We start from the raw sequence: 26,050 nt of genomic DNA on the forward strand, positions 1-26,050 counted from the left end.
TTGAAATCCTGATCTGCATGTTGTGGTTTGGACAGACCCTCTAGCAGGAACAGGCAGTAGCATGCTGCAGCCATGTGTAGATCAGCATTTAAACCAAACTTCTATGGAATAGCAAAGCAGGCTTTCTCCTCTCCCTCTATCCTCTAATAGTGAAGTAAAACAGGTAGATCACAGGATATATTGAATATATGGGATGTTTCCTATTTTAGTACAATGTAACTTCAAAGTGAGACTCCACAAGGAAAGATTAGCTTTTTTTTGATAGAGAATATAAATATTTTTTCACAAGGTTTTGAGAAAAATATGTTAACTTTTTTTTTTATAGCTTCCATTAAAAAGCAATCACTCTTTTTAACTTTTGCAATTTACTTCCAGATATTGATGAATGTCGGACTATTCCTGAGGCCTGCAGAGGAGATATGGTGTGTGTCAACCAGAACGGTGGCTATTTATGCGTACCCCGAACAAACCCAGTGTATCGATCACCATATCTGAATCCTTATTCAAATATTTATCCACCGCCCCCAGCACCAGGCCCTGTTCCCAACTACCCTACTGTTACGAGACCTCTGATTTGTCGATTTGGTTTCCAGTTGGATGAAAACAATCAGTGTGCTGGTAAGTAGTAGAAGTCTTTATTCTATATTTTTTTATATATTACAGCTTGTCCGATATTGCAAAAGCAATTGTCCTGCAGTTATCCTTTAGTTATTGCAGCAGTCAAGCCCAGTATTTTGAAGTACAGCTAAATTTTTTTAAAGCATTTGACCTATATGATTCATATGGTCATCATTCAATGTAAGCTAAAATATTATTTAGTCCAATTATTTAATCAGGAAAGACACTTTCATGGAAGAAGTAATGTTTTTGTGAGATAAACAACCATCCAATGGCAGGTGATTTGTCAGTGCATCAAAAGCATGCCTTTTATGCTTATCGCAGAATATGCTGAGTTGAAAGAGACCCACAAGGATCATTAAATCCAACTCTTAGCTCTGCACAGGACCATCCCCAAAGGCCACACCATGTTCCCAAGAGTATCATCCAAACGCTTCTTGAACTCTGCCAGGCTTGGTGCTGTGACCACTTTCCTGGGTAGCCTGTTCCAGTGCCCAACCACCCTCTGGGTGAAGAACCTCTTTTTAATATCCGACATAAATCTCCCCTGACACAACTTTAGGCCATTCCCTCAGCCCTGTCACAGGTCACTACAGAGAAGAGATCAGTGCCTGCCCCTTCTCTTCCCCTCAAAAGGAAGTTGTAACTGCAGTGAGATCTCCCCTCAGTCTCCTTTTCTCCAGGCTGAACAGACCAAGTGTTCTCAGTCACTCCTCACACGGCTTCCCCTCAAGGCCCTTCACCATCTTCATTGCCCTCCTTTGGACACTCTCCAATAGCTGAATAACTTTCTTACATTGTGGTGCCCAAAACTGCCACAATATTCAAGGTGAGGCCACACCAGTGCAGAGCAGAGCAGGACAGTCCCCTCCCTTGATCAGCTGGTGATGCTTTGCCTGATGCCTCCCAGTTGGCCCTCCTGGCTGCCAGGGCACTGCTGACTCACATTCAACTTGCCATCAACCAGGACCCCCAGGTCCCTTTCCATAGCACTGCTTTCCAGCATCTCATTCCCCTGTCTCTATGAACATCCAGGGTTGCCCCATCCCAGGTGCAGAATCCGGCAGTTCCCCTTGTTGAACATCAAATGTGGTGACTCAGCAAATACCTCCCAGAATAATCTTCTCCATAACTTTACCAGGCACTGAAGTGAGACTGACAGGCCTGTTTCCTGGGTCCAACCTTCTTGCCCTTCTTGAAAATCGGGACATTTGCCAGCTTCCAGTCAGCTGTGGCCTCTCTGAATTCCCAAGACCACCCAAAAATCGAGAGAGGGTTTGTGATGACATCAGCCACCTCTTTAAGGATTCTGGCATGAATCCCATCAGGCTCCATAGATTTGTAGGGATTCAGCTTGAGCAGCAGGTCCTGCACAATTTCAGGGTCAACTGGAAGTTGATCATTCTCGCAGTCTGTCGGTGAGAGAGAAGATGGCTTTCCATTTGAAGTGTCAGGTGGGGCCTGAGGAAACCAAACCTTGGTTCAGCTCTTGATGTGAGCTGGTCTTTGACAATAAAAAAGGCCCAAACTACAGAAGCTGTGAACTTTCAATAAAGGATATTTCCTGTCTTTAGACTAAGGAACTGCATTTAATTCAGAACTGCTGCAGAAGAACACAAGAGCTAAAACTGACTTGTCTTTTGGGCTTATTCTGTCCTATTGTCTGAATTTTCTGGCAGGACTTGGTTGCAGATTATATACTTTCTTTGTTTCTCTAATGAGGAGGCCACAAGAGCTTCACAGAAGCTTTGAGAACCTACATGTAAATTCAGCTGCTTTGGGACACATTTTTCTGTATTTGAATTACTGTCCTCATTATGTTCCAAGGTGGGAAAACCATATTTTCTAACCAGCACTCATGGTAATACTAGCTGAAAAATTAAAAAATAAAAACCAAAACAAAAACAAACAACAAAAAACAAACCCTGTTTTTTTAATGAGGAATTTTTAAATCCAGGGATAACTGAGGAGTTTGCTGTAAAAATAAGCATTTTTACTATCTGGTCCTTTGAAAATTGCCTCTAGTCCTTTTCATCTTAGCAAACTGATCAACCTCACTTATTTTATCTCCTGATTTGTAGATTTCCAGGAGTGTTTTCAAAGTGTTTTGCTCATTTTGCTGTAGATGAATCAGAAAATGGGGCTGCTAGTGGAAAAGAAATGAAAGTGGAAATAAAACCTCTGAATTATACTGTCTGACCTGCTCCATGCAAACCATACTAATCAAGACAGGTGGATTTAGGAAATTTTTCAGTGAACATCCCAGCCTGAAAAGGGCACATATGTTCCTATCTGTGCTGGCAGAAATGGGAGAACTAATACATTCTTCAGTCAGGGCTGTTCACTTCTATCTCTTTAATTTTCAGATATTTGGAATTTAATTGTAAGAAATGTTGAGAAACATTAATGAGAATGGATGGGAAAGGACAGGATGCCACAGCAAGCTGGGAGAAGTGTTTGAAAGTCTACCTCAGTTTTGAATTTTGGCAGATGAAGTATCATGTTTGTGTTAAAGGAAGGAAAACAAAACTTAAAGAAAACAAAACCTGTCAAGGGTCTCTTCTGTGGTTAGATTTCATTTTTCATTTTGTGAAATTCTCTGGAGACATTCACTGTCTTGATGCAGTATTTATTTTTGTATCTGTGTGCCTTTTGTATCTGCGTGCCCTGGGATGGAAAGTGTGGTCACCAAGGGAAGTGATTCAAGTCCATGTCTCACTGTGGTGCTGTAGAAAGGCCTTATCCCCTGTTTCTGGGACTCCTGGTGCAGTTAACAGGGTCATGTGCATTTTCATGCTTGAAGGCCTTGGAGACAAGACACCAGGGAACCTTGACAGGGTCCTCAGGAGCAACCAGAATTTTACCCAGGTCATTAAAGAAAGTCTGAATCAGGGGAATCATGGCTCCATTCTATTATAAGCTCCTTCTTTCCAAAGAAAATTAGTCGTAGGTATTTCCATTAGAGATTATAAGACTTTCTGCTGTTGACTGCAGGGGAACCAGAGTTATTCTCATGCCAGTGTTTCTGAGCAATCTCCAGTTTTCAACAGAGTACACATTTCTGTCTGGTTAGGTATGGGGTTACAGGTCTGGGCCACACTTTCTATTGCTAGGCCAACAGAAATCTTTACTTTCTCTTTAAATTTCAGTCAAAACAGCTTACTAAACACAGGATCCTTCTCTAGGAGATGGGGAGATTTGCAGTCTCAGCTTTGAAGCACTAAGCTTGTTCAAGAGACTTCCAAAGTGAAACAGGACAAAAATTTGATCTGAAAGCTGTGTGAGATTTAACAAGCTCTTTTTTTTTTTTTTCCTACCTCCTCACAAAATGTAGGGAAACTGTGACAGGGTCGCTTTGTCCCAGTCTGGCACCTGGCCTGCCTGCCAAGGCTTCACATTCCATGGCTCTCAGGGGAATGTACGCTCCTGGTTGTTCACATAACATTCTCCTCGTGGGGCTGATATGTTTCAACTCAACAAAAAAAGAAATATAATCTATTATTCTCCCTTTCAAGCTTTTTTGGCCTCATCCTTTCTGGCTGGATGGTCATAGGCAGGGGTTAGATCTCCACGGTCCTTCCCTATCCTGATCACCACTCAGGTTTACCAAGACTCTTTCATCTCCAGATCTCATCCTTTGTGGCTTTTCCTGCCCCAGGTACCTCTCAAAGACCCTGTCAGTGACAACTTTGCCCACTGCAGAGTTCTCTGTGTCCTGCAGAAGTAGCTGTAGCCATTTGTGGCAGCAGACAGAGGAATGTTTTAGTGATATTTACTACTTGAATCTTCTGTGGTTTGATTCCTGATACATGGTATTTTTACCCCTGGAGTTACTGAGTGCTTTATATTTTGTATGTATAAGTGTTCTGTGTTTTCAACAGCATGAAGTCTGTGTAAACTCATTCCAAAGCAGGTTGGGAATGATTTATAATCACAATTAATGCTGGAATAAAAGACCACATGCAGGAAAAAGCAAAGAACATCGAGTGCAAGAGTGCTGCTTGAACTGTTTGTATTCTAACACTACTTCTCTATAAATACAGAATGGTTTAGTCATAATAATGACTTTTTGCTCAAGGAACTTGGTCTAGTAACTGTTGGCTCCAGTTTACTGGAGCGAGGGCCCATGTTCTTGCATTATACATTTGTAAGCTGAGAGCTCTTTCCAGTTTCCCTTCACTCCACCTTACTGTTTCCTGATTTACAATGATCTTCACAACATGCCTCAGACACAGATCCTTCTGGGCATTGTGGAAAGAACTGTAGTGGGTGGGCTCTTATTTTTGCTTTCTCTCTGATTACTGCAAACTCACAATGTGAGGAGATGATGGGGGTGGAGAGGCATCTAAAGAGGGTTAAACAGAAGGAGCACAGAAAGCAGACTGCAAAGACAGAGGAGTAGATGTTAGAAAAAGTATAAGCATAAGGCAAGATAAGTATGACCTAGAGACAGAGAGAAGGGAGGAGGGCAGAGAAGGTAATAAAAAATAAAAAATAAATTAAAAAAAAAGCCTAACTGTTTTTAAAACAAAAGCTAAAAGGAAGAAGGGGATAGAAAAATGTAAAGATGCTGTCTCCAAGCATAAGAGAGAAGTGTTCTTCATGCCCACCTGTACAGTATTCCTTGCTTCAGCTTTCCTCATTTCTCAAACCCACCTATGGGTCCCCAGTCCTACACTCGTGGACTGAAACTCCTTCATTCAAAATATTACTTTTGCACAGATGGGTTTTAGATCATTATCGTTTCTATTACAAGCATACCTAAAACCCACATCCAAGCCTGCAGTTGAACCGCCCTGCCTTGTGCGCAGCCTCGTTAGGAACAGCCTCTGCCTAGATGAGTTTCCAAGCAAAATGAAGGAACCAGATGTGTGTGTGTGGGGGAGAGGGGAGGGAAATGAAGAGACAGAAAACTGAGAGGAGGTGCCCAGGTCTTGCAGCAGGCTCATGGCTGTGCTGGGGATGGAGCCCAGAGTTCCTCATCCAGTGGCTTAGCCACCAAGACAGGCTGCCTCCTCACAGTGACCTTTCTAGTGACCTCTCTGGGCATATAGGAACAGAGCAAGAAAAGGAGGGAAATGCAGCAAGGAGATTATGCCCTGGAAGGGGTTGTGTAACGGAAAACCAAATGGAATCCACTCTTGCCATTGCCTTTTTGAACCCTATTTGGTTCAGCTCTGTGTCTTTCCTTTTCCTCTCGGTCTGTGAGACAATCACTTCTGCAGTTCCAGAGGGCCAGTTTCTGAAGGCGATGCATGATCCCTGTTAGGGAATGACTGCCATCATGTCCAAATTAACCCGAAAACCAGGAAAGATTGCATGAGAACAGGTTCTGCAAGAGGTTGAGCTCAGATTCTGAAAGGATATGTAATTGTTGACAGCTCCTGATTAAATTAAGGGCCATGATGTGTAGCCTTTACTCGTGCTATGGTTTTCCTGATGGCTTTTGTATGAGGAAATATAAATTCATACCTCGTGCAGTCATAGCAACAGAAAATTTGCCTCTGAAGCATCTCAAGAAGAAGTTATAGTTGGTGGCTAAGGCTTGGGTTGGAGGACTTTGTATTCAGTTCCTGACTCTGCCATAGATAGTCCTGCTGTCCTTGGAGGTGTTCATTTCTGAGTCACCATCTCCAGAGGTGTTTAAGAAACACCTGGCACTTAGTGCCACGGTCTAGATGACAAGGTGGTGATCAGTCAAAGGTTGGACTCAGTTATTTCAGAGGTCTTTCACAACTCAAATGATTCTGTGGTTCTGTGGTGGGTATTTTGGGGCTAAACTGAAATAATAATTCTTTTTCAGGATTGTACCAAGAATGATTTCACATGGAGATGATAGGTGCTGAGGTAACTTCCTGACAAGTATCATGTAAAGATATGTAAACAGGAGAAAAAGGTCCATTTTAATAATCTTACAGTAATGAAACTCAAGGTGAGACATGTGGAACTTAGTTATTTCCCCAGTGCACTAAACTGGTTGGAAACCAGTGGCCATTTTTGTCTATGTTTCTGCATAGATCAGAGGAGAGGGGAAGTCCAAAACTTTTACCAGTATCTTCATTTACTTCAGGAATATCCATGCTACAAAAGCTTTCAGCAGCTATTTTATCCTGGAGCTTTTCAATCATCATCTACTTATGCTGTGCTCATTTCATGTTTTAGCACAATTCAAGATGGTTGAACCTTTATTATCTAGTGTAGTGAAACTAGACAAGCTAGGTAAAATAAACATGTGGAAAATACAAACTATGTACATTAAGGCAGAAGGGCATATGCCAGGGGACTAATGGAAGAAGGATCATTAACATCCTGGAGTACAGACATACTGAATGTAGCCCTGTCCCATTGGATCAGCCCACATTGCACAGCTCCAGAAAAACATCGTTTTTCTCGCTCCAGCTTCTGTGCTTCTGATCTGATGGCCTGATCTATTCCCAATCCCAGCAATCTTCATAAGGTAATCACAAACTGACCATAAAATAATCACGAGTAAAAAGGTACATCTGCAAACAGAGCACCTTCCTTCCTCAGGGAAACCATTGCATCAGTACAGAGGATGGGCTGGGGCTAAGGAAAAGCAAGATTCATCTAGCTGCTACAGTAGGGTTCATCAGTATATTAATTTCTACAGAAATTTGACCATCAGTAAAGGCATCCTCTCCCAGTTACCATGGAGAATGAGGGCAGAAATGCTGTTTTTCACTGAAGTTAATCCATTTGTGGTGTAGGAGTTGGCTTGATAGAAAAAGTTGCTGTATGTATCAGTCTGTAGCAGAGTAAACTGAGCCTTCTGTGGCTTGGCTTGTTCCTGCTTTCATTCTTCCCCGAAGTGCAGTGGTGGGAGGAACACGGTCTAGTGGTTAAAGCACAGGTGAATGCTTCATGTACTTATGAAGCTTCTAGTACTGGCAAAGAAATGAGTAAAACTGAACCAACAAATGTAACATGCAAGTCAAGAAGGCTGGCGTGAAATTAAGAAAACGGGCATCTCTGTGCACTGGAATAAAAAATGGCAGGGTTCTGAGGATGGCAAAGTGTAACAGAAAGTGCAAGTCCATCATTCTGCACGTCAGTGCCTTTCAAGCGCCACCGAATGACTGTATTTATGTGTGATGATGTGAGAAGCAAAAGTAAAATAAATACAACTACAGTATAGCCACAACTGAACTTGAATGGACTGCAGTCATTCTGTGTAAATAGCTGTGTGGTCTACTGGAGACCAAAATGCTTAGACCTGTGATTAAAGTTCCCACTGACTTTTGGAGGATCATGGAGCAGAAGTGTTTGCAGTGATTTTTTTAGGTTTAAGTTAATCTGTCTTGAACCTAAGCCACTGATCGTAAGCATCTCATGGTCAGGGAGTCTGGTACCATATTTTCCTCCTGCCAGAATATTGATACCACGATAAGGATTTCCTAGGTTTTGTGAGATTCCTTGGCCCTGAGGTGTCAGAAGAGAGGTGGTCAGATCATCATCTTATGATTAAAAACTATGCCCACTAGGAGTGTTTGAATTTGCTTTCAGCTTTAGCTTGAGCTAAACTGATTCTGTCTGAGGAAGTACGCATCTGCTGTTTAGGGGTGATTAAAAGTTTTCTAGTTTATTCTGTACTGAGTTGTGAGCCACAAGGGAAGCACAGTGCCATATGGAGGGGGACAAATGAGTGAGGATGAGTCATGTTACAAAACAGAATGGGTTTGTGTGCAGAGAAGGGGCATAAGCACAGAAGGGACAGTTGCCCATGTCTTGTTAGATGTGCAGGCTGCAGACCGGGCACAGGAAGGTTAAAATCTCTCTAGACTGTGACCTCTCTATTTCATGACGTGTTTCTATTTTCCTTCTTTCTTGGAATTGTATGATTCTTTGGTATACAAGGTGGCAAGAACCCAGGAATCCCATCTCCCTTGAGCTTTGTAGACTACAGAGGGAAAGGGTATGCAAGGAAAAGAGGTTTAACTGATACTCTGGTTTAATGACCTCTGTTATGCTTGGTCTCTGAATTGGGGGTCATTGGTCACTGGGCTCTGAGCCAGGTAACACATAGACTTCAGCTGTCACCAAGAGTCAGTTGGCAGGTTCTACCCGACTCAATGCAGAGGAGCAGTAATCGTGCCCAGCCTGCCATATCCTCTGGCATGAGCTGGCCAGGGCAGGGCTCGCACCCCTGCTGGTAATCTCTGAATGATTCCTTAGACTCACTGCTAACAGTGGTTTGATACATGGGGCTTTGTTACTGCCTTGCCTTTATTATGTCTTACTTCCAGGGATTTCAGCAGTGCCAGATCAGTTAAAGCCACTATGTACTCATTAGCTCTGTGTGCTCTGGAGCAGATTTCATGAGCTTTCCTTTATGGAATAGCTGTCATGCAAGACCGTCCCGCCAACTAGAAAATTCCAGGGCTTAAAAGAAAATTAAGTCACTTAACAGTGCTGGAAGATTGACAGGCTTCATGAGTACCCTTCCTCAATCCATCAGCTCTGTGGCTTGTCCTTCTCTCATTTTCCTGTGGGTGTCTGTTCTCACTGTGGGTGACAGCCCATGTCCAGCTTTCTGCTGGCACCCTAGGGGACTTTGGTTGCATGACTGATGCCTTCTCTACCTCCCTGTGGCATGATGTGAAGAGTTCAGTACATGATAGGGTGTCTCTCCTTACCTGGAAGGCTTATTTATTTTCAGTGCCTTCCATAGCACCAGCACTCTGCTCAGGCCTATGTTAATTTTTGAATATATTTGCAGCACCCACAGTACCTAGGGATGGAAGTGTTCTCAATGACTTAAAAGTCACTGTTTTTCTTGGCCTCTCCCTTATATTTTTTGGGTCAGTCTGTTTCTTTTTGCTTGGTTCCAGCCTGAAATTGGCCATGGTTATATGTCAAGATGTAAAGCCAAAATATATAGAAAATATGAATTCTCTCATTTGCCAGGATAAATCAGCCAAACGGACCCATATGTTTTGCCAGACTCTATAGGCAGTGGTAATGTGCTGGCACTGCTCCTTTGTCTTGTCCCTAAAACACCAGACCCATGACAGAGCTGCCACGCAGAAACAGAAGAGCTGCCTGGCAGTGTGTGAAGTTTAACATGCTCTGACCCCTTCATCTGCTGATTGACTGCCTTCTCATTTTACTACTTCAATGAAATGAGGGAAATTTTCAAAGAAAATAAAGCTACCACAAGATGAATGGGAGTTACACATCACCAGCCCATTGCAGGGGAGTCGTTTCAGCATTCTGCCTCTTGGCTGGGATGTGAGGCCTGTCGGGGACAACAAGGTGTGCTGAAGTCCATCATCAGTTTTAACACCAGCAAAACCCTCTCTGCTTTTAGTTCTTTTCATCCATAACTCCTAGTTGGTTATACCACCAGAGTGCCCTGTGGTATAAGGCTGCCCTGCAGTGTGAGGAGAAGGATGGTCCTAATGATGGGGCAGTAGTACAGGTGTCAGGACAGCTGCAGGCAAGGCCCAGGTCTCCATAGGTTGGTTCAGTCCCTTGCTCACATTGACCTACATCCTCAGTGGGAGTTTCATGTGTAAATGCCCATTTATTTGGTCTGCAGTCTTTGCCACAGGCTGACAATATAAAACAAAAATGTTTTCAGAATTGACTACTTCTCCAAGGAATCTCAATATCCCAGCAATCAACTAGAAACCCTTGAGGGCTCTAGGTTTTCGGGCAGAGGCCTTCATTATATACTGAAAGTCAGGGTGTGAATGGTGTCCTCGTTTGGGCATCTGCGACTTCGAACATACAAACTCATAAGTCCTGGAAAAAATTCTTGTTTTTTCTCTGGATCAGCTCTACATCAATAACATGGCACTACAGTGAGAATAAATCTGTTTGTGTTTATGAAGCATTCAGATACTGAAAATAAAAGGTGTATTCCAAAAGGAGACCCTAGGAGAAGAGGGAGAAGACTGCTGTTTGTTTTTGGTTTTCTTTTGGTTTTTTCCACAAAAATAATTTTAATGTCATCTTTGTTATAATATTTTGAGCTTGTTTCTATTTCCTTTTTTTTGTTGTTTGTTTGGGGGTTTTTTTGTAAAGTAAAATTCTTGTTTTCCATCCAGCCCCTTGAGTAAATGACACATTAGCTTGTGAGCTGGTAAATTGCTGGTTGGATCAAAGGCATTAAGGGCTTTTGTGGTACAACCCCAACGTATCTGTAGGTAACACTGAACGGGAAGTTTTTATGAACAGTAATACACAGACGTGCAGAAAAGCTACAGCTGTGGTCAGGGAATCAAGGGATTGGAACCCAGCAGTAGATGAAAAGATAAGTTAACACGTGGCCAGCTGGTGGAAGATGATCAGTAGAAGACAGTGATGTCAAGAGCAGTGTAGCATAAGGCAGTTTCTGGCAGTGTTACTAAGACTTCTCTTCCCAGAACAGAGAGGGAATAGTACTTGAATATGTTCCATTTAGGATGGATCCAACCTACTGACATTAAGTGTAATTTCTTTACTACCGGATAAATGTAGATAAATTTATGGAAATCTCAGTATAGAGCAGCAGTAAATTGGGAGCATTATTGAGGCTGACTTTGATTAAAAGAGTGAAGTATATTGTAAAGCTTAGGGTGAGATGTCAGCAATTTGGAACTGCAAATGACAGAGAAGCAGAAGTTCATATGGTGGGTGGTACAAAAGAATGATTATTGCTGAATAGGGTATAATTTGCTGAAATGAAGGAAAATTACTTGTAGACTGAACATAGTAAGGCCCTTTATGACAGCTCAGTGTATCAAGTTATTCAGGAATATAATAGGTAAGTTGTAGCAGAGGAATAGAACAAACTGTACCGACAGAAGCATTTAAAAGTTGCATGGAACAATTTTTTTCCAGAAAGAGTCTCAGACAAGTTGGGGGTGGGATAGATGTTGTCAGGTGTAGGTTGCTGTACTTTTGAGTCCTTTGATGTATTTCCAGCTTCCAGTGTGCACAGAGGCACAGAAGAAAACTGTTTGCTTTATCTAACACTGCAGAGGAAAGTTCATAGCATGGATAAAGCCTCCACCCATTAACTAACAGTTCTTGTCACTGTGGCTGAGCAACCCAAAGCTGAGATAGCTTAAATGGGTAGCCTGACATCCCCTTTCTGAGGGAGGAATCTTGGAGCAGTGCAGAGTCCGTTTGCCAGACTGCCACTCCTTAATCCTGGAGCAGGAACCAGGCCAAGGAGAGGAGATGTGATCCGAAAACTATAGCATGCTGCTAATTTCCTGCCATTGCAACCCCTGTGGGGAATCCCAAACCCTGCATGGCTGGAGCAGCCTTGGATCATGCTCATGTTTTTTAAAGGTATACTGCAGTAATATATACAACACTCATTGGCAGCAAATCACTAAGCACTGCATCTGGAGCTTTATTTCAGAAGCAGATTGAAATTATTTTAATTAAAAGCAGAGCTGACTTTGTGATGGAATAGCCCAGAGCTGTGCATTGACAGCTGTCAGCTGGTTTCATGCCCATAAGACTGTACCATGGCAGCTTTAGAAAGGAGGTGCTGTTCCCCACTAAATCAGTCCTACCTAAAGATACAGCTCTGTAAAACCTGTATTATGTTTTTCATGTAGTACCTTGTGTTTGGGGACAAACTTTTTTCTCATTGACATTTTTGAGGGGTCTAACTAGTCATAGATGAGAAGTGGTGTAAGAGAATGAGACATTTTTTGGTGTTATACATAAGACTTCCAACACTGCCCATGAATTTGATTGAAAAAAAGTGAAAATTTTATCTCCATGTTCCCCAGGCAATAACCCCAAACATAGCTTTGAGCCCAGAAAACTATGACAAAGATGTGTCCTACACAGACTGGAGAATACCACTCAAGATAATCAGAAGCTGACAATTTGCAGTATACTCATTATTGGCCCAGGAGGTCACATTCATTCTGAAGCTGATAAGTTATGTTTATCGTCCCAAGATGCAAAATACCATCACACTCTACTCCACCAAATCTCGAGCTGACATATAGAAGTTTAGGATATGAAACCATTTCAGAAGTACATGATCCCTCCATGATTCATTCCCTCTGACCTGGGGAGGGACATGAAATGCTGAATTAAACACTGCCTGGAGTACCTGGTTGGAGATGATTAGAAAGACTACAAATGGTAGAATGTTAATCATGCTAAGAATTTTCTAGACACGCTTCTGTGCTGGAGATTGTGCCTTCTAAAACGGACCTGCTCCCTTGCATGACTGAGTATGACCAGAGACCTTGTGTCAATAAGGGACTAATAAAGGAAAGTACTGTGATAAAGGAAAAAATGTAAATTAACTTTCCACTACAGTAGGCCCACATGATGGAAAATTCACTGGGATGTGCCTTCTGGAGAATAAAAGCAGAAGTTTGCTCCAGGAATAACCACAGAGATTAAATGTTCCTGCTGGTTGGGAACATTGTCTCTTCTGTTTATTTATTTACTTTTCTATTTTTTAATTACCTAAAAAGAACATGGTTTGGTTTGTTTGGTTTTTTACAGGCCAGGCTACTTGGAAATAAACCATTGGGTTGGGCAATGTGAATATATGTCTTTCTGAGCTTTCATGGATACTGTGAGAGTGGTGGGACTGCCTGTGGCATTGGTTATGGAATCAGCCCAGTGTTCAGCTTTTAGCACTAGTAATAATTTCTGAATTTTGGTACAAGGAAGGTAGACTTACATTGAAGCTTAGGGGACAAAAGTATGCAGGTCTGTATATGTGAGTAGTGCAGTCCTGGTTCTGTGTGCAGCATCCAATGAAATAGTTCTCCCAGCTCGACAGTTTCTACTAAATTAAGCAGAGATTCACATTGTAAGTATTTTCTCTTAACTATCTCCAGGGGAGAATTCAGAGTGCAGTTGGTTCCTTTTGTCTGCACAAGCACTCAGATCTCCCAGTCATGCTGGTTTCCTGGCATGAACAAAACATGGGCAGATTGAAGGATATCCAGCAAAGGGCCACTGTGGTAGCTGGAGGGTGGCAGCACACATCCATCCTACAAGGAGCAGTTGAGAGAAGTGGATTTACCCTGCCTTAAAAACATGAGGCTGATGAGGGACTTGTACTGTTTGCTGAGTTCAACTGTCTAATGTGGGTGTGTAGAGAAGATGAAGCTGGATTCATCACAGAGGTGCATGTGGACAGGAATGGGCAAAAATTGCAACATGGGAAACTCTTATGAGCCATAAGGAGGAATGTTATCACAGCGAAGGTGGTCAAACACTTGAACAGAGGGTCATAAAGTTTGTAGCTAAAGGTTGTATCTTTGGAGAAATTCAAACCTCAACTGGAAAAGCTCCTGAGCAGCCTGACAGGACTGTCCCTGCTTTGAGTGGAGGCTGGGACCAGATGACTTCCAGAAGTCAACTTCAATATGCCCTGTGCAATGGTTCTGAAACTGCAGTGCCTGAAGTGCAGTAGGCTGTGTCTGATACTGGTTCTAGCCTTTATATATCTAAGACTACCATAAAATGAAATTTTGTTACATAGACTATGAGTTTTAGCACTGATTTTAAAGTGCTGTAAGGTCTTTGAATGGAGTGGGGTGGTTTCCTGTTTGCTTTAGAGGCTCTGTAGAGCTGACCAGTTATATGTGACTCAAAACTCACATCACAGCCTGAAGGTCTGGAGGCAGTAAGAGTTAGAAGTCCTTCTTAGGAAGGGGGACCTTCAGATCTCTGCCCATGGCAGCAACCATTGCCAACTTCTCTAAGAGCTGTCATGATTGACTACAAAGGCAGTGTTATGCTTGGCACTAAGGGCATGGGGGAGCTTATCAGGGGAGAAGACTGCTTTTCATATTTCATCTGAGTTTCAAATCTGTCCATGTGTCAGCATGCTTTATAACAATCTCAAAAGCACTGCAAAGCCAAGGTAATTTTTGTATAAATGTTAGGACCTTTTGGGCTCTTTTATAAGCAAAGAATGAGTAGTGTATAAAAGCCAGTGGAGAAGAAAAATCTCTGCAAATACTGGCTTCCAGGCTCAAACAGCTGTGTCCTCATTACTGTTAATAGCAAAGAGCTATGAATGTTGGGCAACATTCCCCTTTGAGTGTATACATAGCAAGCCATCTATTTATTTATTTCTGTGGTGGTGATCACTGGAAAATGCCTATAACCCCTGCTCAAATAACTGGCTTTAACTCAGAGTTGGCATTCACTGTTTTATAATGCTTGAGCCACATTTTCTTGCAGTGTTCCAAAAATTGCCGCCAGCCAACTGTGTTGCAAACCTTCCTGGATAAATGAAAACTGTGGGGATATGGGAGGTTTACTTTGTTCCAATTAGTGTGTGATGTGGATGTCTACTGGCAGTTCTCCTGCTCTCCTTACTCTCAGTTTATGGCTCCCTGCAAAAAGAGGTGTTTCATCTCAAAGGACTTTTTCCCTCTCTCTCTCTCCTCTCTCTCTGTTAAACCCCATTCATTTACCTTTAATGCAAAAAATAAGACAGAAAATTTCAACTTCTGTGAAATTCTAATATAGCAAGACCTCAAGGTAGATGTGCTGAGCTTTTAGAGGCAGAAAGTTGCGTTTTGTTTAGCCCGAAGAACTGCCAGTTTTGAGCAGAACCATGACAAGTTCTGGATGGTTGTGGAACTCCAAGGCAGGAGTGAGGCAGATGTGAGGCTGAAACTCAAAAAAAATTTCTAATAAAAGTTACCTAACATTTACAAGAGTCCTGGCCCCTACCTGTCAATCAATAAATCAATTGAGATGAGGGCAGATCTTCTTCCCCTGTATTGATCCTGGCATAAAACAGAAGTGTTGATATGGGTGGTCTTGACTGAATTTTTACTCTGTGAAACTGAAGATTCGCTTCCCTGAAAAACTGAGAATAAAATCCTCCATTTCTTAATATTGTTTCTACTTCACTATATCAGCTTCCAGACACATTCTGAAAGCAGTCTTGGTGCAGTCAGGCTCTTTTCTCTGGTTTTAGCAGTTAGGTTGAGGGAATAAAGTATTAGATTCCTGGAGAAAGTCAAAGAACCGTAGTCCCCATTGCACGTGTTTGATTCATGCAGTTTCAAGTGACACGAGACAATCTACAGCCATGCCACCTGCAGCTGGTGCCTCCTTCCATGCTCAACCCAAGCAGATTTAAAACCAGTCCTTTCCTGAATGAGATGCTGTTGATTATTGCTGAAGCTTTGTGAGATATTACTTAGTTACAAATTTCATATTACTATTCCAGTTTCCTAGATAAAGGAATATTCCTTCCAGATAAAGGAAATCCCTTATCCTCTTTTCTCATGTATATTGAAGATTTCGAGTTATCCTATGAGAGTGACTAGAGCATTCATACTGAATTACTTCTGTGGGTATGTACACATTGCCCACCTAGAATCTCTCTTGGATTTTCAGGTCTTCAATACTCCTCTGACAGTTGTTTGCACAACACGCTTGAGCAATTGTTAAAGATTTTGTCATGTCACATGTCCTAAGTGGCTGCATTTTAATGGAAGAAGCAGCCCTTCCAATAAAAGTTTCTGTTATAACCTGCAGGTGGATATTTGTATCCCTTTGTTTTCACTGTGGCTTTAACTTCTGGATCCATTTGGATCGATTTCTTCTGCCGTATAAAAGTCAGACTGTTCCTCTTTACTAGTTATTGCGGTCTATTCACAGTACCAGACCTCCCTAGCCTGCCAAAACACTTGGAAAAGGAACTCTTAATGACTCAGTTAAAATGTACGGTCAAGAAGTTCACTTATTAGAGGAAATGTAAACTGACCACCAATTGGCTAAACCAGCTGGCTGGACTATTTGTGCTTGAGATTTCTCAAAGCTCCCCGGGGAGCAAAAGAGGGAATAGCAGTTCTCTGCTTTTAGTTCTCTCATGTTATGTACCCTAACTGAAAAGTCTTTGAAAGAATTTGTTGGAGGGGAAGACAGTAGGATTTCACAGATATGTTTAAAAGCTTGATAAGTAATGCTTTAAAGTCCTGTATTTTTGATATATTCCATTTTATAGGGTATTTTGTAACTACCCTATAGGATTGCAGAGAAAATAGACAATTCAGCCATAGAAAATTCGCTTCTTCAGTGCTAAGGGTTCTATACCTCTTCTGTAAAATTTTATAAGCCCTCTCGAGAGGGTTTTTTCAAGATACCATTTCATATCATGCAGCAAAGGGGTGATTGTAAGGACTTTTGTCAGAAGTGTGTTTCGATTTCTCAGTGTGCAGTTCCTGGCTCTGAGTGCACATTTTTTGTTTCCATTGCAATAGAAAGTGTCACTTAGATAACCTCCCAACAGCTGGGAGTATTCTCAATAAAAGCTCACTGGCTCCTCTCGCCACCCTCTCAGCAGATCTCAGTGTAGCATATGGTCATACAAAATGGTAATTTTGAGAAATTACAATAACACTTCACTTATTCAGCTGAAAAATATGTTTCCTGATGACGAAGATAAAACCACATTGAGCAAAAGCTGCTTTGTACTTCCTAATTCAGCAGGTTCAGTGTCATCAGCGGGATACTAATACGTGCCTACCCCACTCCAGCAGGGTACTTGGGTCACTCTTTTTCTGCTGTACTAAAACCACTGGGAATAGAATAAGTGCAGCAGGGAAACAACTGAAATTCCCAAATCACATGCACTGACCATGGATTTCATAAGTTGTACAGAACCTGCAACAGGAAACCATGAATCCAGAGAATACACTTATGTTCCAGTCCATGGAGTTTCCATGTTTAAGCAAATCCCTTAATTGAAGTCAGTAGTGTGTCTCATTTCTGATCCCAGAATTAACGTACAGACTGTGAATTTGTGCAAAAGCTCTTGTGGCACAACAGGAATAGTCCACAGAACTGGGTGTGATCTTGTACCAACAGGGAGCTCTGGGAATTGGTAGGGGTAAGGAGCTGTGGTCATGCAGGTGATTCCAAGTGTATGAGCCATGCACAGGTGGTCTGTTCTGAGCAGAGAGGGCAGAGGCTGCTGCCCCTTTACTCCCCTTGCTATGCACTTATCTGCATGGCTTTCCTGTAAATCTCAGTCAGAAAAGCAGGACTAAAACAGTGCCCAAAGTGCAAAGTCCTTCACAGTTTAGCTGTTGTTTATCATCTTTGAGTAATGTGAAAAGTGTACTGGCTAAGGAAAGGCTCAGATAGCTGGCAGGAAAACTAGAACCTGTGACACATGTTGAGCAATTTTCATACCAGGCAGAGGGAGCAGAATTACAAATTCATGCCTCACACCATTTAGCCTCCACTACCAGTCTGACCATCAATGTGAAAAAAAACCTTTAATCCTTATTTAGGCATCAATAACCAATAACCTAATCCATATGGGATGCAGATAGAAAATTAATTCAGCAATCAACAGCCAGTCCTCAGACACTGAAATATGCAATTAAACAGGTGTTTAGGGAGTTGATCTTGGATTGTGTCCAAGCTCAGCAGGGTCAGTCATCCTTGGAAAAAACACTGACCCCACACAGCAGCAGCTTGAATTTGGCTTCAGTCTGCACTTTAGGAATGTGGCATTGTTATTTCTTCCCTTTCCTTATCAAATGTAATTATCTTGAGAAAAAAAAAAGTTTTGAGAAAACATGTGATTTCACTGAGTAAAAATCTACTACTGAGGAAATTATTTCTCAGTGTCCAAATAAGGAGTGGGGGAGAAGTTTGGGCAAAGTGCTCTGTTCCAAGTAATATCTTGGAACTGATATCCATGTTACTGAGCTCAGATGTTTAGTCCTGGCCTGCAATTATTCCTATAAAAAACAGACATCCAATAGTTGTATTATTTTAAAATGGAGCCCTGAGGGTTATAAATGACTGAACGAGCTTCAGTGTTTGAGCAGACAGAGATTCTGGAATGAGCTCTCAGCTTTGAGCCTCTCTGCAAGAACGTTGCATCTCTGGAGCAGGGTTAGCTCCTGGGGTTGTGACAGTAAAACAGTGGGACTAAAACGCAGACAGAATAAAATATAGAAGTAGGGCCCCAGAATCACCCACACCTCCTTGTAAAAGGGGGAAGAAGATTTTCCATGGCAAACCTTTTACAGTCTGCGAGAGCTGTGCTCTCACCACTGTCAAATTAATCTTCAGCCTTACTGCGTTGAACCCCATGGTGATAATGGCTCTCAGACAATCTTGATGGCAAAAACATACCCACTGTTTTCAATGGCTGATCAAAAGAAGGAAACAGAGCCATAGCTACTACTGTGACCCACAGAAATTTGTGGCATGATTATCAGAATTCATTACTTAAGAAAGGAAGTCATGCATGCTAAATATGTTCCAAAGAGAACAAAATGTAACAGTCCATCTGCGAAACAGCACACATTGCCAAAAGCATATTGTCTTGGAAATCTGCTGTCCACATTGGCTTTCCTCTTGGTCACAGAGGCCAAGCAAAGTTTCATTTCTAATCGTCAACGCCTCCAAGAATGTGGTTCTAGCTCAGAGATGACAAGTCCACATCCTTCCACGACAGCTGGTGCCAGCCAGCTGGGAAAGGAGCTGTCCTGGAGGGAGTGGAATGGTCACAGCACCCTGACCACACCTGTGGAGGGGTAAGCACAGTCACGGATCCCACCGCTTGCAACACCAGGAGATGGACTGAACAAAGCAAGTCTCTCTTGCTCCTGTAGTGGCAGGTGCAAATCATCTCCTTGGGAGGGAGCTTCTTTGGTAAGCTTTCCACATGCATTTACTCTGTCATGTGGTATGTCACCAATTATCAAGACTTTTTTTTTCCTTTTAAAAGTAGCCTTTTGTCATAAAAATATTTTCCTGGATGGCTCTGATAAGTCTCTGAACTGATGAGCTGATCTTAAGGACTTTGTTTCCTTCTTTATTTTTTAATGTGTAGAGTTCTGTTTATGCACAGTCCTTTTTTTTCTGCCCAGAAGAAAGGCAGTGTCTTTCTTACAGTTTTTGAACCTCACCTTCCAGTGGGCAGGTGCTTCCAGTTCCAAAAACACCTCTGCTCCTTCTCCTGTTGTCTGCTGGCTTTTTTCTCTGTCTTTCCACCTTACAAAGTCACTTAGCTTGCCAAAAAATTTCCTACTTCCTGAATATCCACATTCTCTAACCTGCAGTTTAGTTCTCTTGAGGCTCTCTTTGATTCGACAAATTGTCTGTGGTAATTAATAACTTGGATTCTTCCTCTTTTTTTTGGTTCATTCTTCATAAAAATGCTATCATTCTGTGTGTCCTGAAAGGAAGGTGGTTGGCATGCCCAACATCTTTAGGCTGATGACTCAACCTTTTCTAGCACAAAAATGTTATCAACACTTTCTCCATTTTTCACATAATTCTACAGTTAATACAGACATTACAGGTACAATTTCTATCAAAATCAGTTTTATTAATAAGAGTAAAAAAATTATAAAAATGTGCATATGTGTACATTTAAATCTTTGCAATGGAGAAATCATTTGGAAGAACTTTACAAATTCCTATCCCCATTTTCAGTACTTTCACTGGCCCAGGTTAGATCTACTGATGGCCTAGGAAATGGAAAAAGATGTAAGGTAAGCAGGAAATCCCAAGTGTGATGGTTATGGATGTAGATAAAAATAACTAAACATTGAATGGTGTGTAATCATTCAATGAAGACTTTATGACACCACTTTGACCACATAATCTGTATTTTTTGTAACACGGGCCATATAACTTACCCAGCAACTAGTGTTTCCAAGAGTGTTTCAGTACAGCATATTTCAAAGAATAAGTACTGTTGAGATGTAAGCCCCTGATGTAAGGGAACATCTACCATGTCCTTTATTATGTTTTTCGGATGGTTAATCAGTAGTACCACTGAAGTTTTTGTCTTATTTTTATTTTGAATTTGTCTTCTAAACACTGAATTTCATCCCTTTTTTTTTTTTGCTTTAGCTTTAGTGACCATCTTCAGGTAAAAACTTACGTTTCCATGAAGATGTTTACAGACCACAGGCAAATATACCTTGAACCTTTTCTTAACTAGATTATTAAATGGAGCCTTATCTTGCTCTAAGGCAAATATTTGTGGCTTGGAACAACTCTTTGTTTTATGATCTCTTTGGGATATCACCTTTTGAAGTGTTAACACCAGAAATTTATTTCAGTAATTATTGTACAAATGCAATATGCAGTGCTAAGAACAATTTCCTGTGTCTACTCAGTGTTCTCATGTTTCTGCTTATCTTTTCAGCAACATGATGTCAGGAAAAATTCATGCTCAAGTGATTATCTGTAAAAATCCCAGAGTTATTTTCTTGACCAACCTTTTTCATTTCTGATCTATGACCTTGCATTTATCTGCCTCGAAAAGCACTTTCAAATGTGCACACCATACCTAACAAAATACTTTTATGTAAGACTTCTGTTGAAATTTTAGTTCTTAACTCTACCAGCATGTGATCCTCTGCATTTTATCAGAAATGCAGAAAACATTGGGCCAAAACCAGATCCTCAGAGTTCCGTGTTTATGATTCTCTCTTAAGATTTTTCAGCTCCTAGGTTTAGCCTTTTTGGTTTGACCAGTACTGAATATGTTGGGTCTTAATTCAATGGATTAGACTATTGTTTTTCTTTTTATAGTGGAATTTCTTACAATATTATTGATTCAAATGAGTGTGGTCTCAGTCCTGTATTCTTTGTGGACATAAGTAGGTATAAAAGATCTCCTAATAAGAATTAGCCCCCCTGGTGAGACGTGGTGTTGTGCTGCAGGATAACATCTAGGTTTCCTTTCTGACTGTATCAATAAGCTGCCCCGTTTTTTTGTGTGTGTATGCATGGCTTTTAAATTATTTCTTAATTCTTTAATTTATGGGCAATGAATTGAAAATTTCATTCATTGTTCTATGATGTGGCTAAATTCTAAAGAATCCATTAATATTGATGCTAGCTTTTACAGATAATAAACCACAAAGCCAGTAATTTGCATGCTAAACGCAATTAGTCCATTTATTTATTTTGACATTGTAAATGCTATTTATCCAGTTGCCAGGCATCCTGCCATCCATTAAAAATACAATCTGTACCAATAAAAACAAAGCATCAGCACATCCTATCCCACAAAAGGCAGCCAGTCATCCAGAAATAGAAAAAGAACGCTTTCTCCACTTGTACAATACCCAAATGAAATCCCATTGCAACAGCCACCTCACCTCTTGTCAAAATGTCAAGTAAGCAGAACATCACACCCCAGGGCTTCTAGACCAAACCAACACAGCCATAATTTCTTAAGGCAGACACACTGAGCTAGGAGAGAGGGATGTGGTTAATTTTGGAGCTTAGGCTCTTGCAGCAAGGTTTCCTGACAAATATATATGGATATACCATCTACCCCCATCTATTCCCCCATTCTGCCAGTAAACCAAAGATCTTTAAAATTCATGGCTTCAAGCCATGAGGCTCTGTGTTCATTCTAGCTAGTATTTCTTAGGAGGGGAGAAGTGGTTTGGATGGGCCATGTGGTTGCTCTCAGAATTCATCTGGGAAGTAACAAAGTGAATCATTCCCACTTCAGGTCAGATTTTAATTTGTCTGGACTTCTGCCTGAACTTCTGCCTTGGGAACTAGCTGTAATGGGAGCAGTAATGTGAATAGAGCAACTGGAAAGATGGCTAAGAGAAGTGAATACAACAACTGGAAGGATGGGTGAGAGAATATAGATGACCACTAATTTGATAGCACACAGGAGGATAACCAACAGTCAAAACAACCAGGGCCAGCGTTGGCCAAGGACTCTTAGGCAAGAGTTTTCAACAGTGACCCATCTTACTAACCTTTGTTCTCTAGTGTGGTTTTAAAATGCTGAACAACTGCTCTCTCAAAGGAGTCACCCGGAGTCATTAATCACTTGGAAAAATTTGAATTTGTTTAAAATTATTAGGTATGACAATCCTTAACATCCTAATTTTTTTCATATATAATTTCAGAGAAACACGCCCAGTCGTGCCTGTAAGGGTAAGAAGAGGTGTGCTAGCTAGATAACTCTTTTCATTTGCCACTGGCCATGTCAATAGTTCTCTCTCTGTTTCAGTAACTACTGGAAGCTTTGAGGTTCCATGCACCATTAGGATAGAACAGCAACATTGTGAGTACCGTAGAATTTAGCTGAAAGAGCCTTTGATGCCTCTGAGATCATCTAGGAGAACATGAAGCTTTCAGAATGATGGGTAATCTTTCAGTTTAGATTTCATTAGCCAATGTAGAGTCTGCACAAAATTTCTGGAAAAGTTGCATTTTTATGTGTTCATATAATAAGGGCAGGTTGTATTGGGCTACATGAAGGACTACAAGTCAGAAACACCTGTGACCTCCTCTTGCTTCTGTTTTGTTAAGTGGTCACAGGATAATCCTTTAATTCCTTAATCTTGAATTTCCTTGTTAAAATCCAGGTGCACTGATATTTATCATCAAGTGGGGCACTGCAGGGTTTTGTAGTCTAGTTTGGTTTGTATTAGGATGGGAAGGCTTCAAATAAAAATCGACTCACTGTGAACAGGTTTTGTATATAATAGGGCAGACCCTGTCCTGAAGAGTTTTAGGTGCTGAAGAGTGAGGGAGGCTGGACTATGACAGAGATTTTGTAATCTCTATTTTTCAGATCAGAAGCAGAGGGGTGGAAGATGAAAAGCAAGGATGAGTTCCCATAGGGTAAATTATCAGCACATAAGTTACAGTGTGGTCACTGTTGCTGTGCTGGCTCCTTGTCTTGCACAGTAGCTACTAGGTATTATAGTCTGTTTTCACTGAGGATAGATCTAATTTGTATTTCCTTCCTAGTCCACCTCATGGCAATTCTTCTTTGTTGCCACATACTGAGTGATCTAGCCGAAATCACAGATGAGGTATCCAAAACGGTAGCTGTTAGTAAAACCTACACTTGCTCTTTGGATGCAGGCAATGTTTTCTAAGGATCTGGGTGATGAAAGGTAATAAAAGCAGATTTAGTAGAATGAAAACCATCCTTGGATCACCAGTGATGGGTGACAGCATCTGAGGCTTTCCTGGCACTAATGCTGAGACCATTAAATATCACAATTTGTTAACATCTTGAATGGAGGGCAGTGGGGCTTCTAGGTGCTAGTATGCTCCACTTTAGTAACTCTTCTGCTCTCTGGCTGATTAGACTTTACTCTGAGGCTCAGACAACAAGTCATTGCGGTATTTCTTTGCATTTCTTTCTTTTTTTTCTGTGAAGACAGTGACACAAGTTATGCTGGGTCAGACACACTCTCCCAAGCTTCAGAAAAATGCATCTCAGGGACTTCTTAGACACATATGCCATCCTTGTGTTGAATAGGCCTTATAGTAGTTTTTTATTCTCTGAATTTGTCATATCTGCTTTGAACCTAGAAAATCATTGGCAATGTAGTATCATGTACAATTAGCATCACAGTTTTGCTTTACTATTGTGTATGACCCATCACAAAAGCAGAGGTGGTATGAACCGGCTTTGAAGTCCCAGGGCATGAACACACCTAAAATTTATGTTTGAATGGGACAGAAATAAGCTGTGCAACCAGAATAAGAAAGTAGTGATGTATTATTGATAAGCTGCCAGGTTCCACTTGCAATTCCACTTGCAAATTTCCAGACTAACGAAAATGCCCTTGGAGTATTCCAATATAGTTTCTATGCCCATCCATTATAGGCAATCTCTTGAAGTTGTATGGCTAGCTTTCTCCCCAGTGGAAAGAATTTGGGATTGGTTTGGGCTTTTTCCTTTCCCTGTCAAATGTCTAGTTTTATCAACCACACCTGCTCTCACCGTGTGCTGCACTGTGCAAATAAACTGGGCAAGGCACCCTCTGTCTCCCAGCTCTGATATTCTCACTCTAGAGGATACCTAATTCTTGCACTGACACTATTCTCAGTCTGCAAATATCTGCTGTCACTTAGTGAGCCCATGTAAAGTAGATAATCCATGGCAGACAGGCTGGGATTACACTACCTGTTTCAGCTGTGAAGGCTGCTAGTCAAAAATAATTGATTTGATTATATTGGCTGTGTCTGTCAAAGTTTAATGGTGCGTTGTGGTAAGGGGCAATCTTAGAGAAAGCCAGAGACCTGTAATACAGAACTGGGTGTGTGCTATCTGGCCCAACCAATACTTGTGAATTACATAAAACTTCATTAATGAAGTCAGTGAGGTATTATTCTCTGCAAAATGTAGCAAGTCCAGCTGTTCTGCATAGACAACTTCAGGTTTTCAAGCAGAAACTCCACAGGAAGCCTCCACTGTAAAAAAGTTTTCATTCAAATGGAAATATGTTTCCAATACCACCACAAAGGGCCAAGACTGGGAGTAAAGAAATAAATCTGCTTGGTGTATAGCAAAGGAGAGAGGATCGATGTCTTGCTTCTCTGGAGCAGAGCTCATGCAAGAGCTGCAAAGATGACTCAGGAACAAAACTGGTCCCATAGCCACCCACTGTTTTAGGTGAGAGACATACGTCTTACCCCTGCAAGAAAGATGCCCCACAAAAGAGTGGAGGATCTATAGTCTTCAAAACAGCATTGCTCCCATATGCAGTGAGACTGTGACCCTCATTTTGTTCTCACTTTGCTTCATCTATTAACATTACTGGAAGCAGGGAACATGTATTATGAAAATCTCCTTTTTAAGCCTGCTGCAGGCCAGAAACAGCAGAATTGGCAAGATCCCAAGGTCCCACTCCTAAAACAATAAGCAAAGCATGACAAATAGAAAACTTTTTCATTTAGAAAACATTAATGTCATTGTTATTAAATTTATGGTTAGATAAAATCTCTGTTCAGATACTACCAATTATGTGTGATATGTTATGAAGGGAGGATCCAGATTTTTTAGCCCAATAGCAGAAGTAATAGCTGAACTGCACAACATATTTATGGACCTATGTAGTCTAGACTGGTTATCTTACCCCTTTCCCACTTCCCCCACCATTTTGCCAACTTTCATCTGGCCAATAAACACATGGGAACTGATTTCTGACAGAGTCAATTACCTCTAATTGTGCCCCTCTCGTTATCTTACCAGCTTTGACTCACCATAACCGGTACAGATGTTGGCCAGATAAGAACTCTAGACTCTTTCCATATATACAATATGTATGTATTTATTTATATATCCAAACATGTTAGATGTGCTGCTGTAGCAGACTGCATCAGTTATTTCATGACTGCTAGGGCTGTACAGCCAACTGGCTGTGCAAGCTGCCTTGGGGGCAGATACAGAGATGTAATTCCTGCCCTCTGCTGCCCACTCCAGCCCAGGGATTGGTGAGATACTTTCAGTCATGACCCAGCAGAGTCTGGGTTAATAAGAATCACAGGGGGAACAAGGGAGTAGCATTTCTTTGATGACATAGTACTTCAGCAAGGCCAGTGAACAGTATGCTGGAATAAAAAATAGTTTAGTTATCAATAAATAAAACATAGAAATCTGAATTGGCTGAAAAAATGACACAATTTATCTTTTGATATTTCCATTTCTGATATC

General features: G+C 41.3%; 1 protein-coding gene across 1 annotated transcript in view; it reads left to right on the forward strand.

Annotated features, from left to right (window-relative positions):
• Nucleotides 1-26,050, forward strand: part of FBLN5 (fibulin 5) — a 48,459-nt gene that overhangs the window by 5,955 nt on the left and 16,454 nt on the right. Inside the window, exon 4 of the mRNA XM_027885309.1 lies at nucleotides 376-618. Coding sequence (XP_027741110.1) covers nucleotides 376-618 — 243 coding nt within the window. The remainder of the gene's footprint in view (nucleotides 1-375; nucleotides 619-26,050) is intronic.

This window comes from Empidonax traillii, unplaced genomic scaffold, assembly GCF_003031625.1.
Source record: "Empidonax traillii isolate 1590-97213 ecotype Southwest subspecies unplaced genomic scaffold, ASM303162v1 scaffold164:size861626, whole genome shotgun sequence".
Classification (NCBI taxonomy): Eukaryota; Metazoa; Chordata; class Aves; order Passeriformes; family Tyrannidae; genus Empidonax; species Empidonax traillii.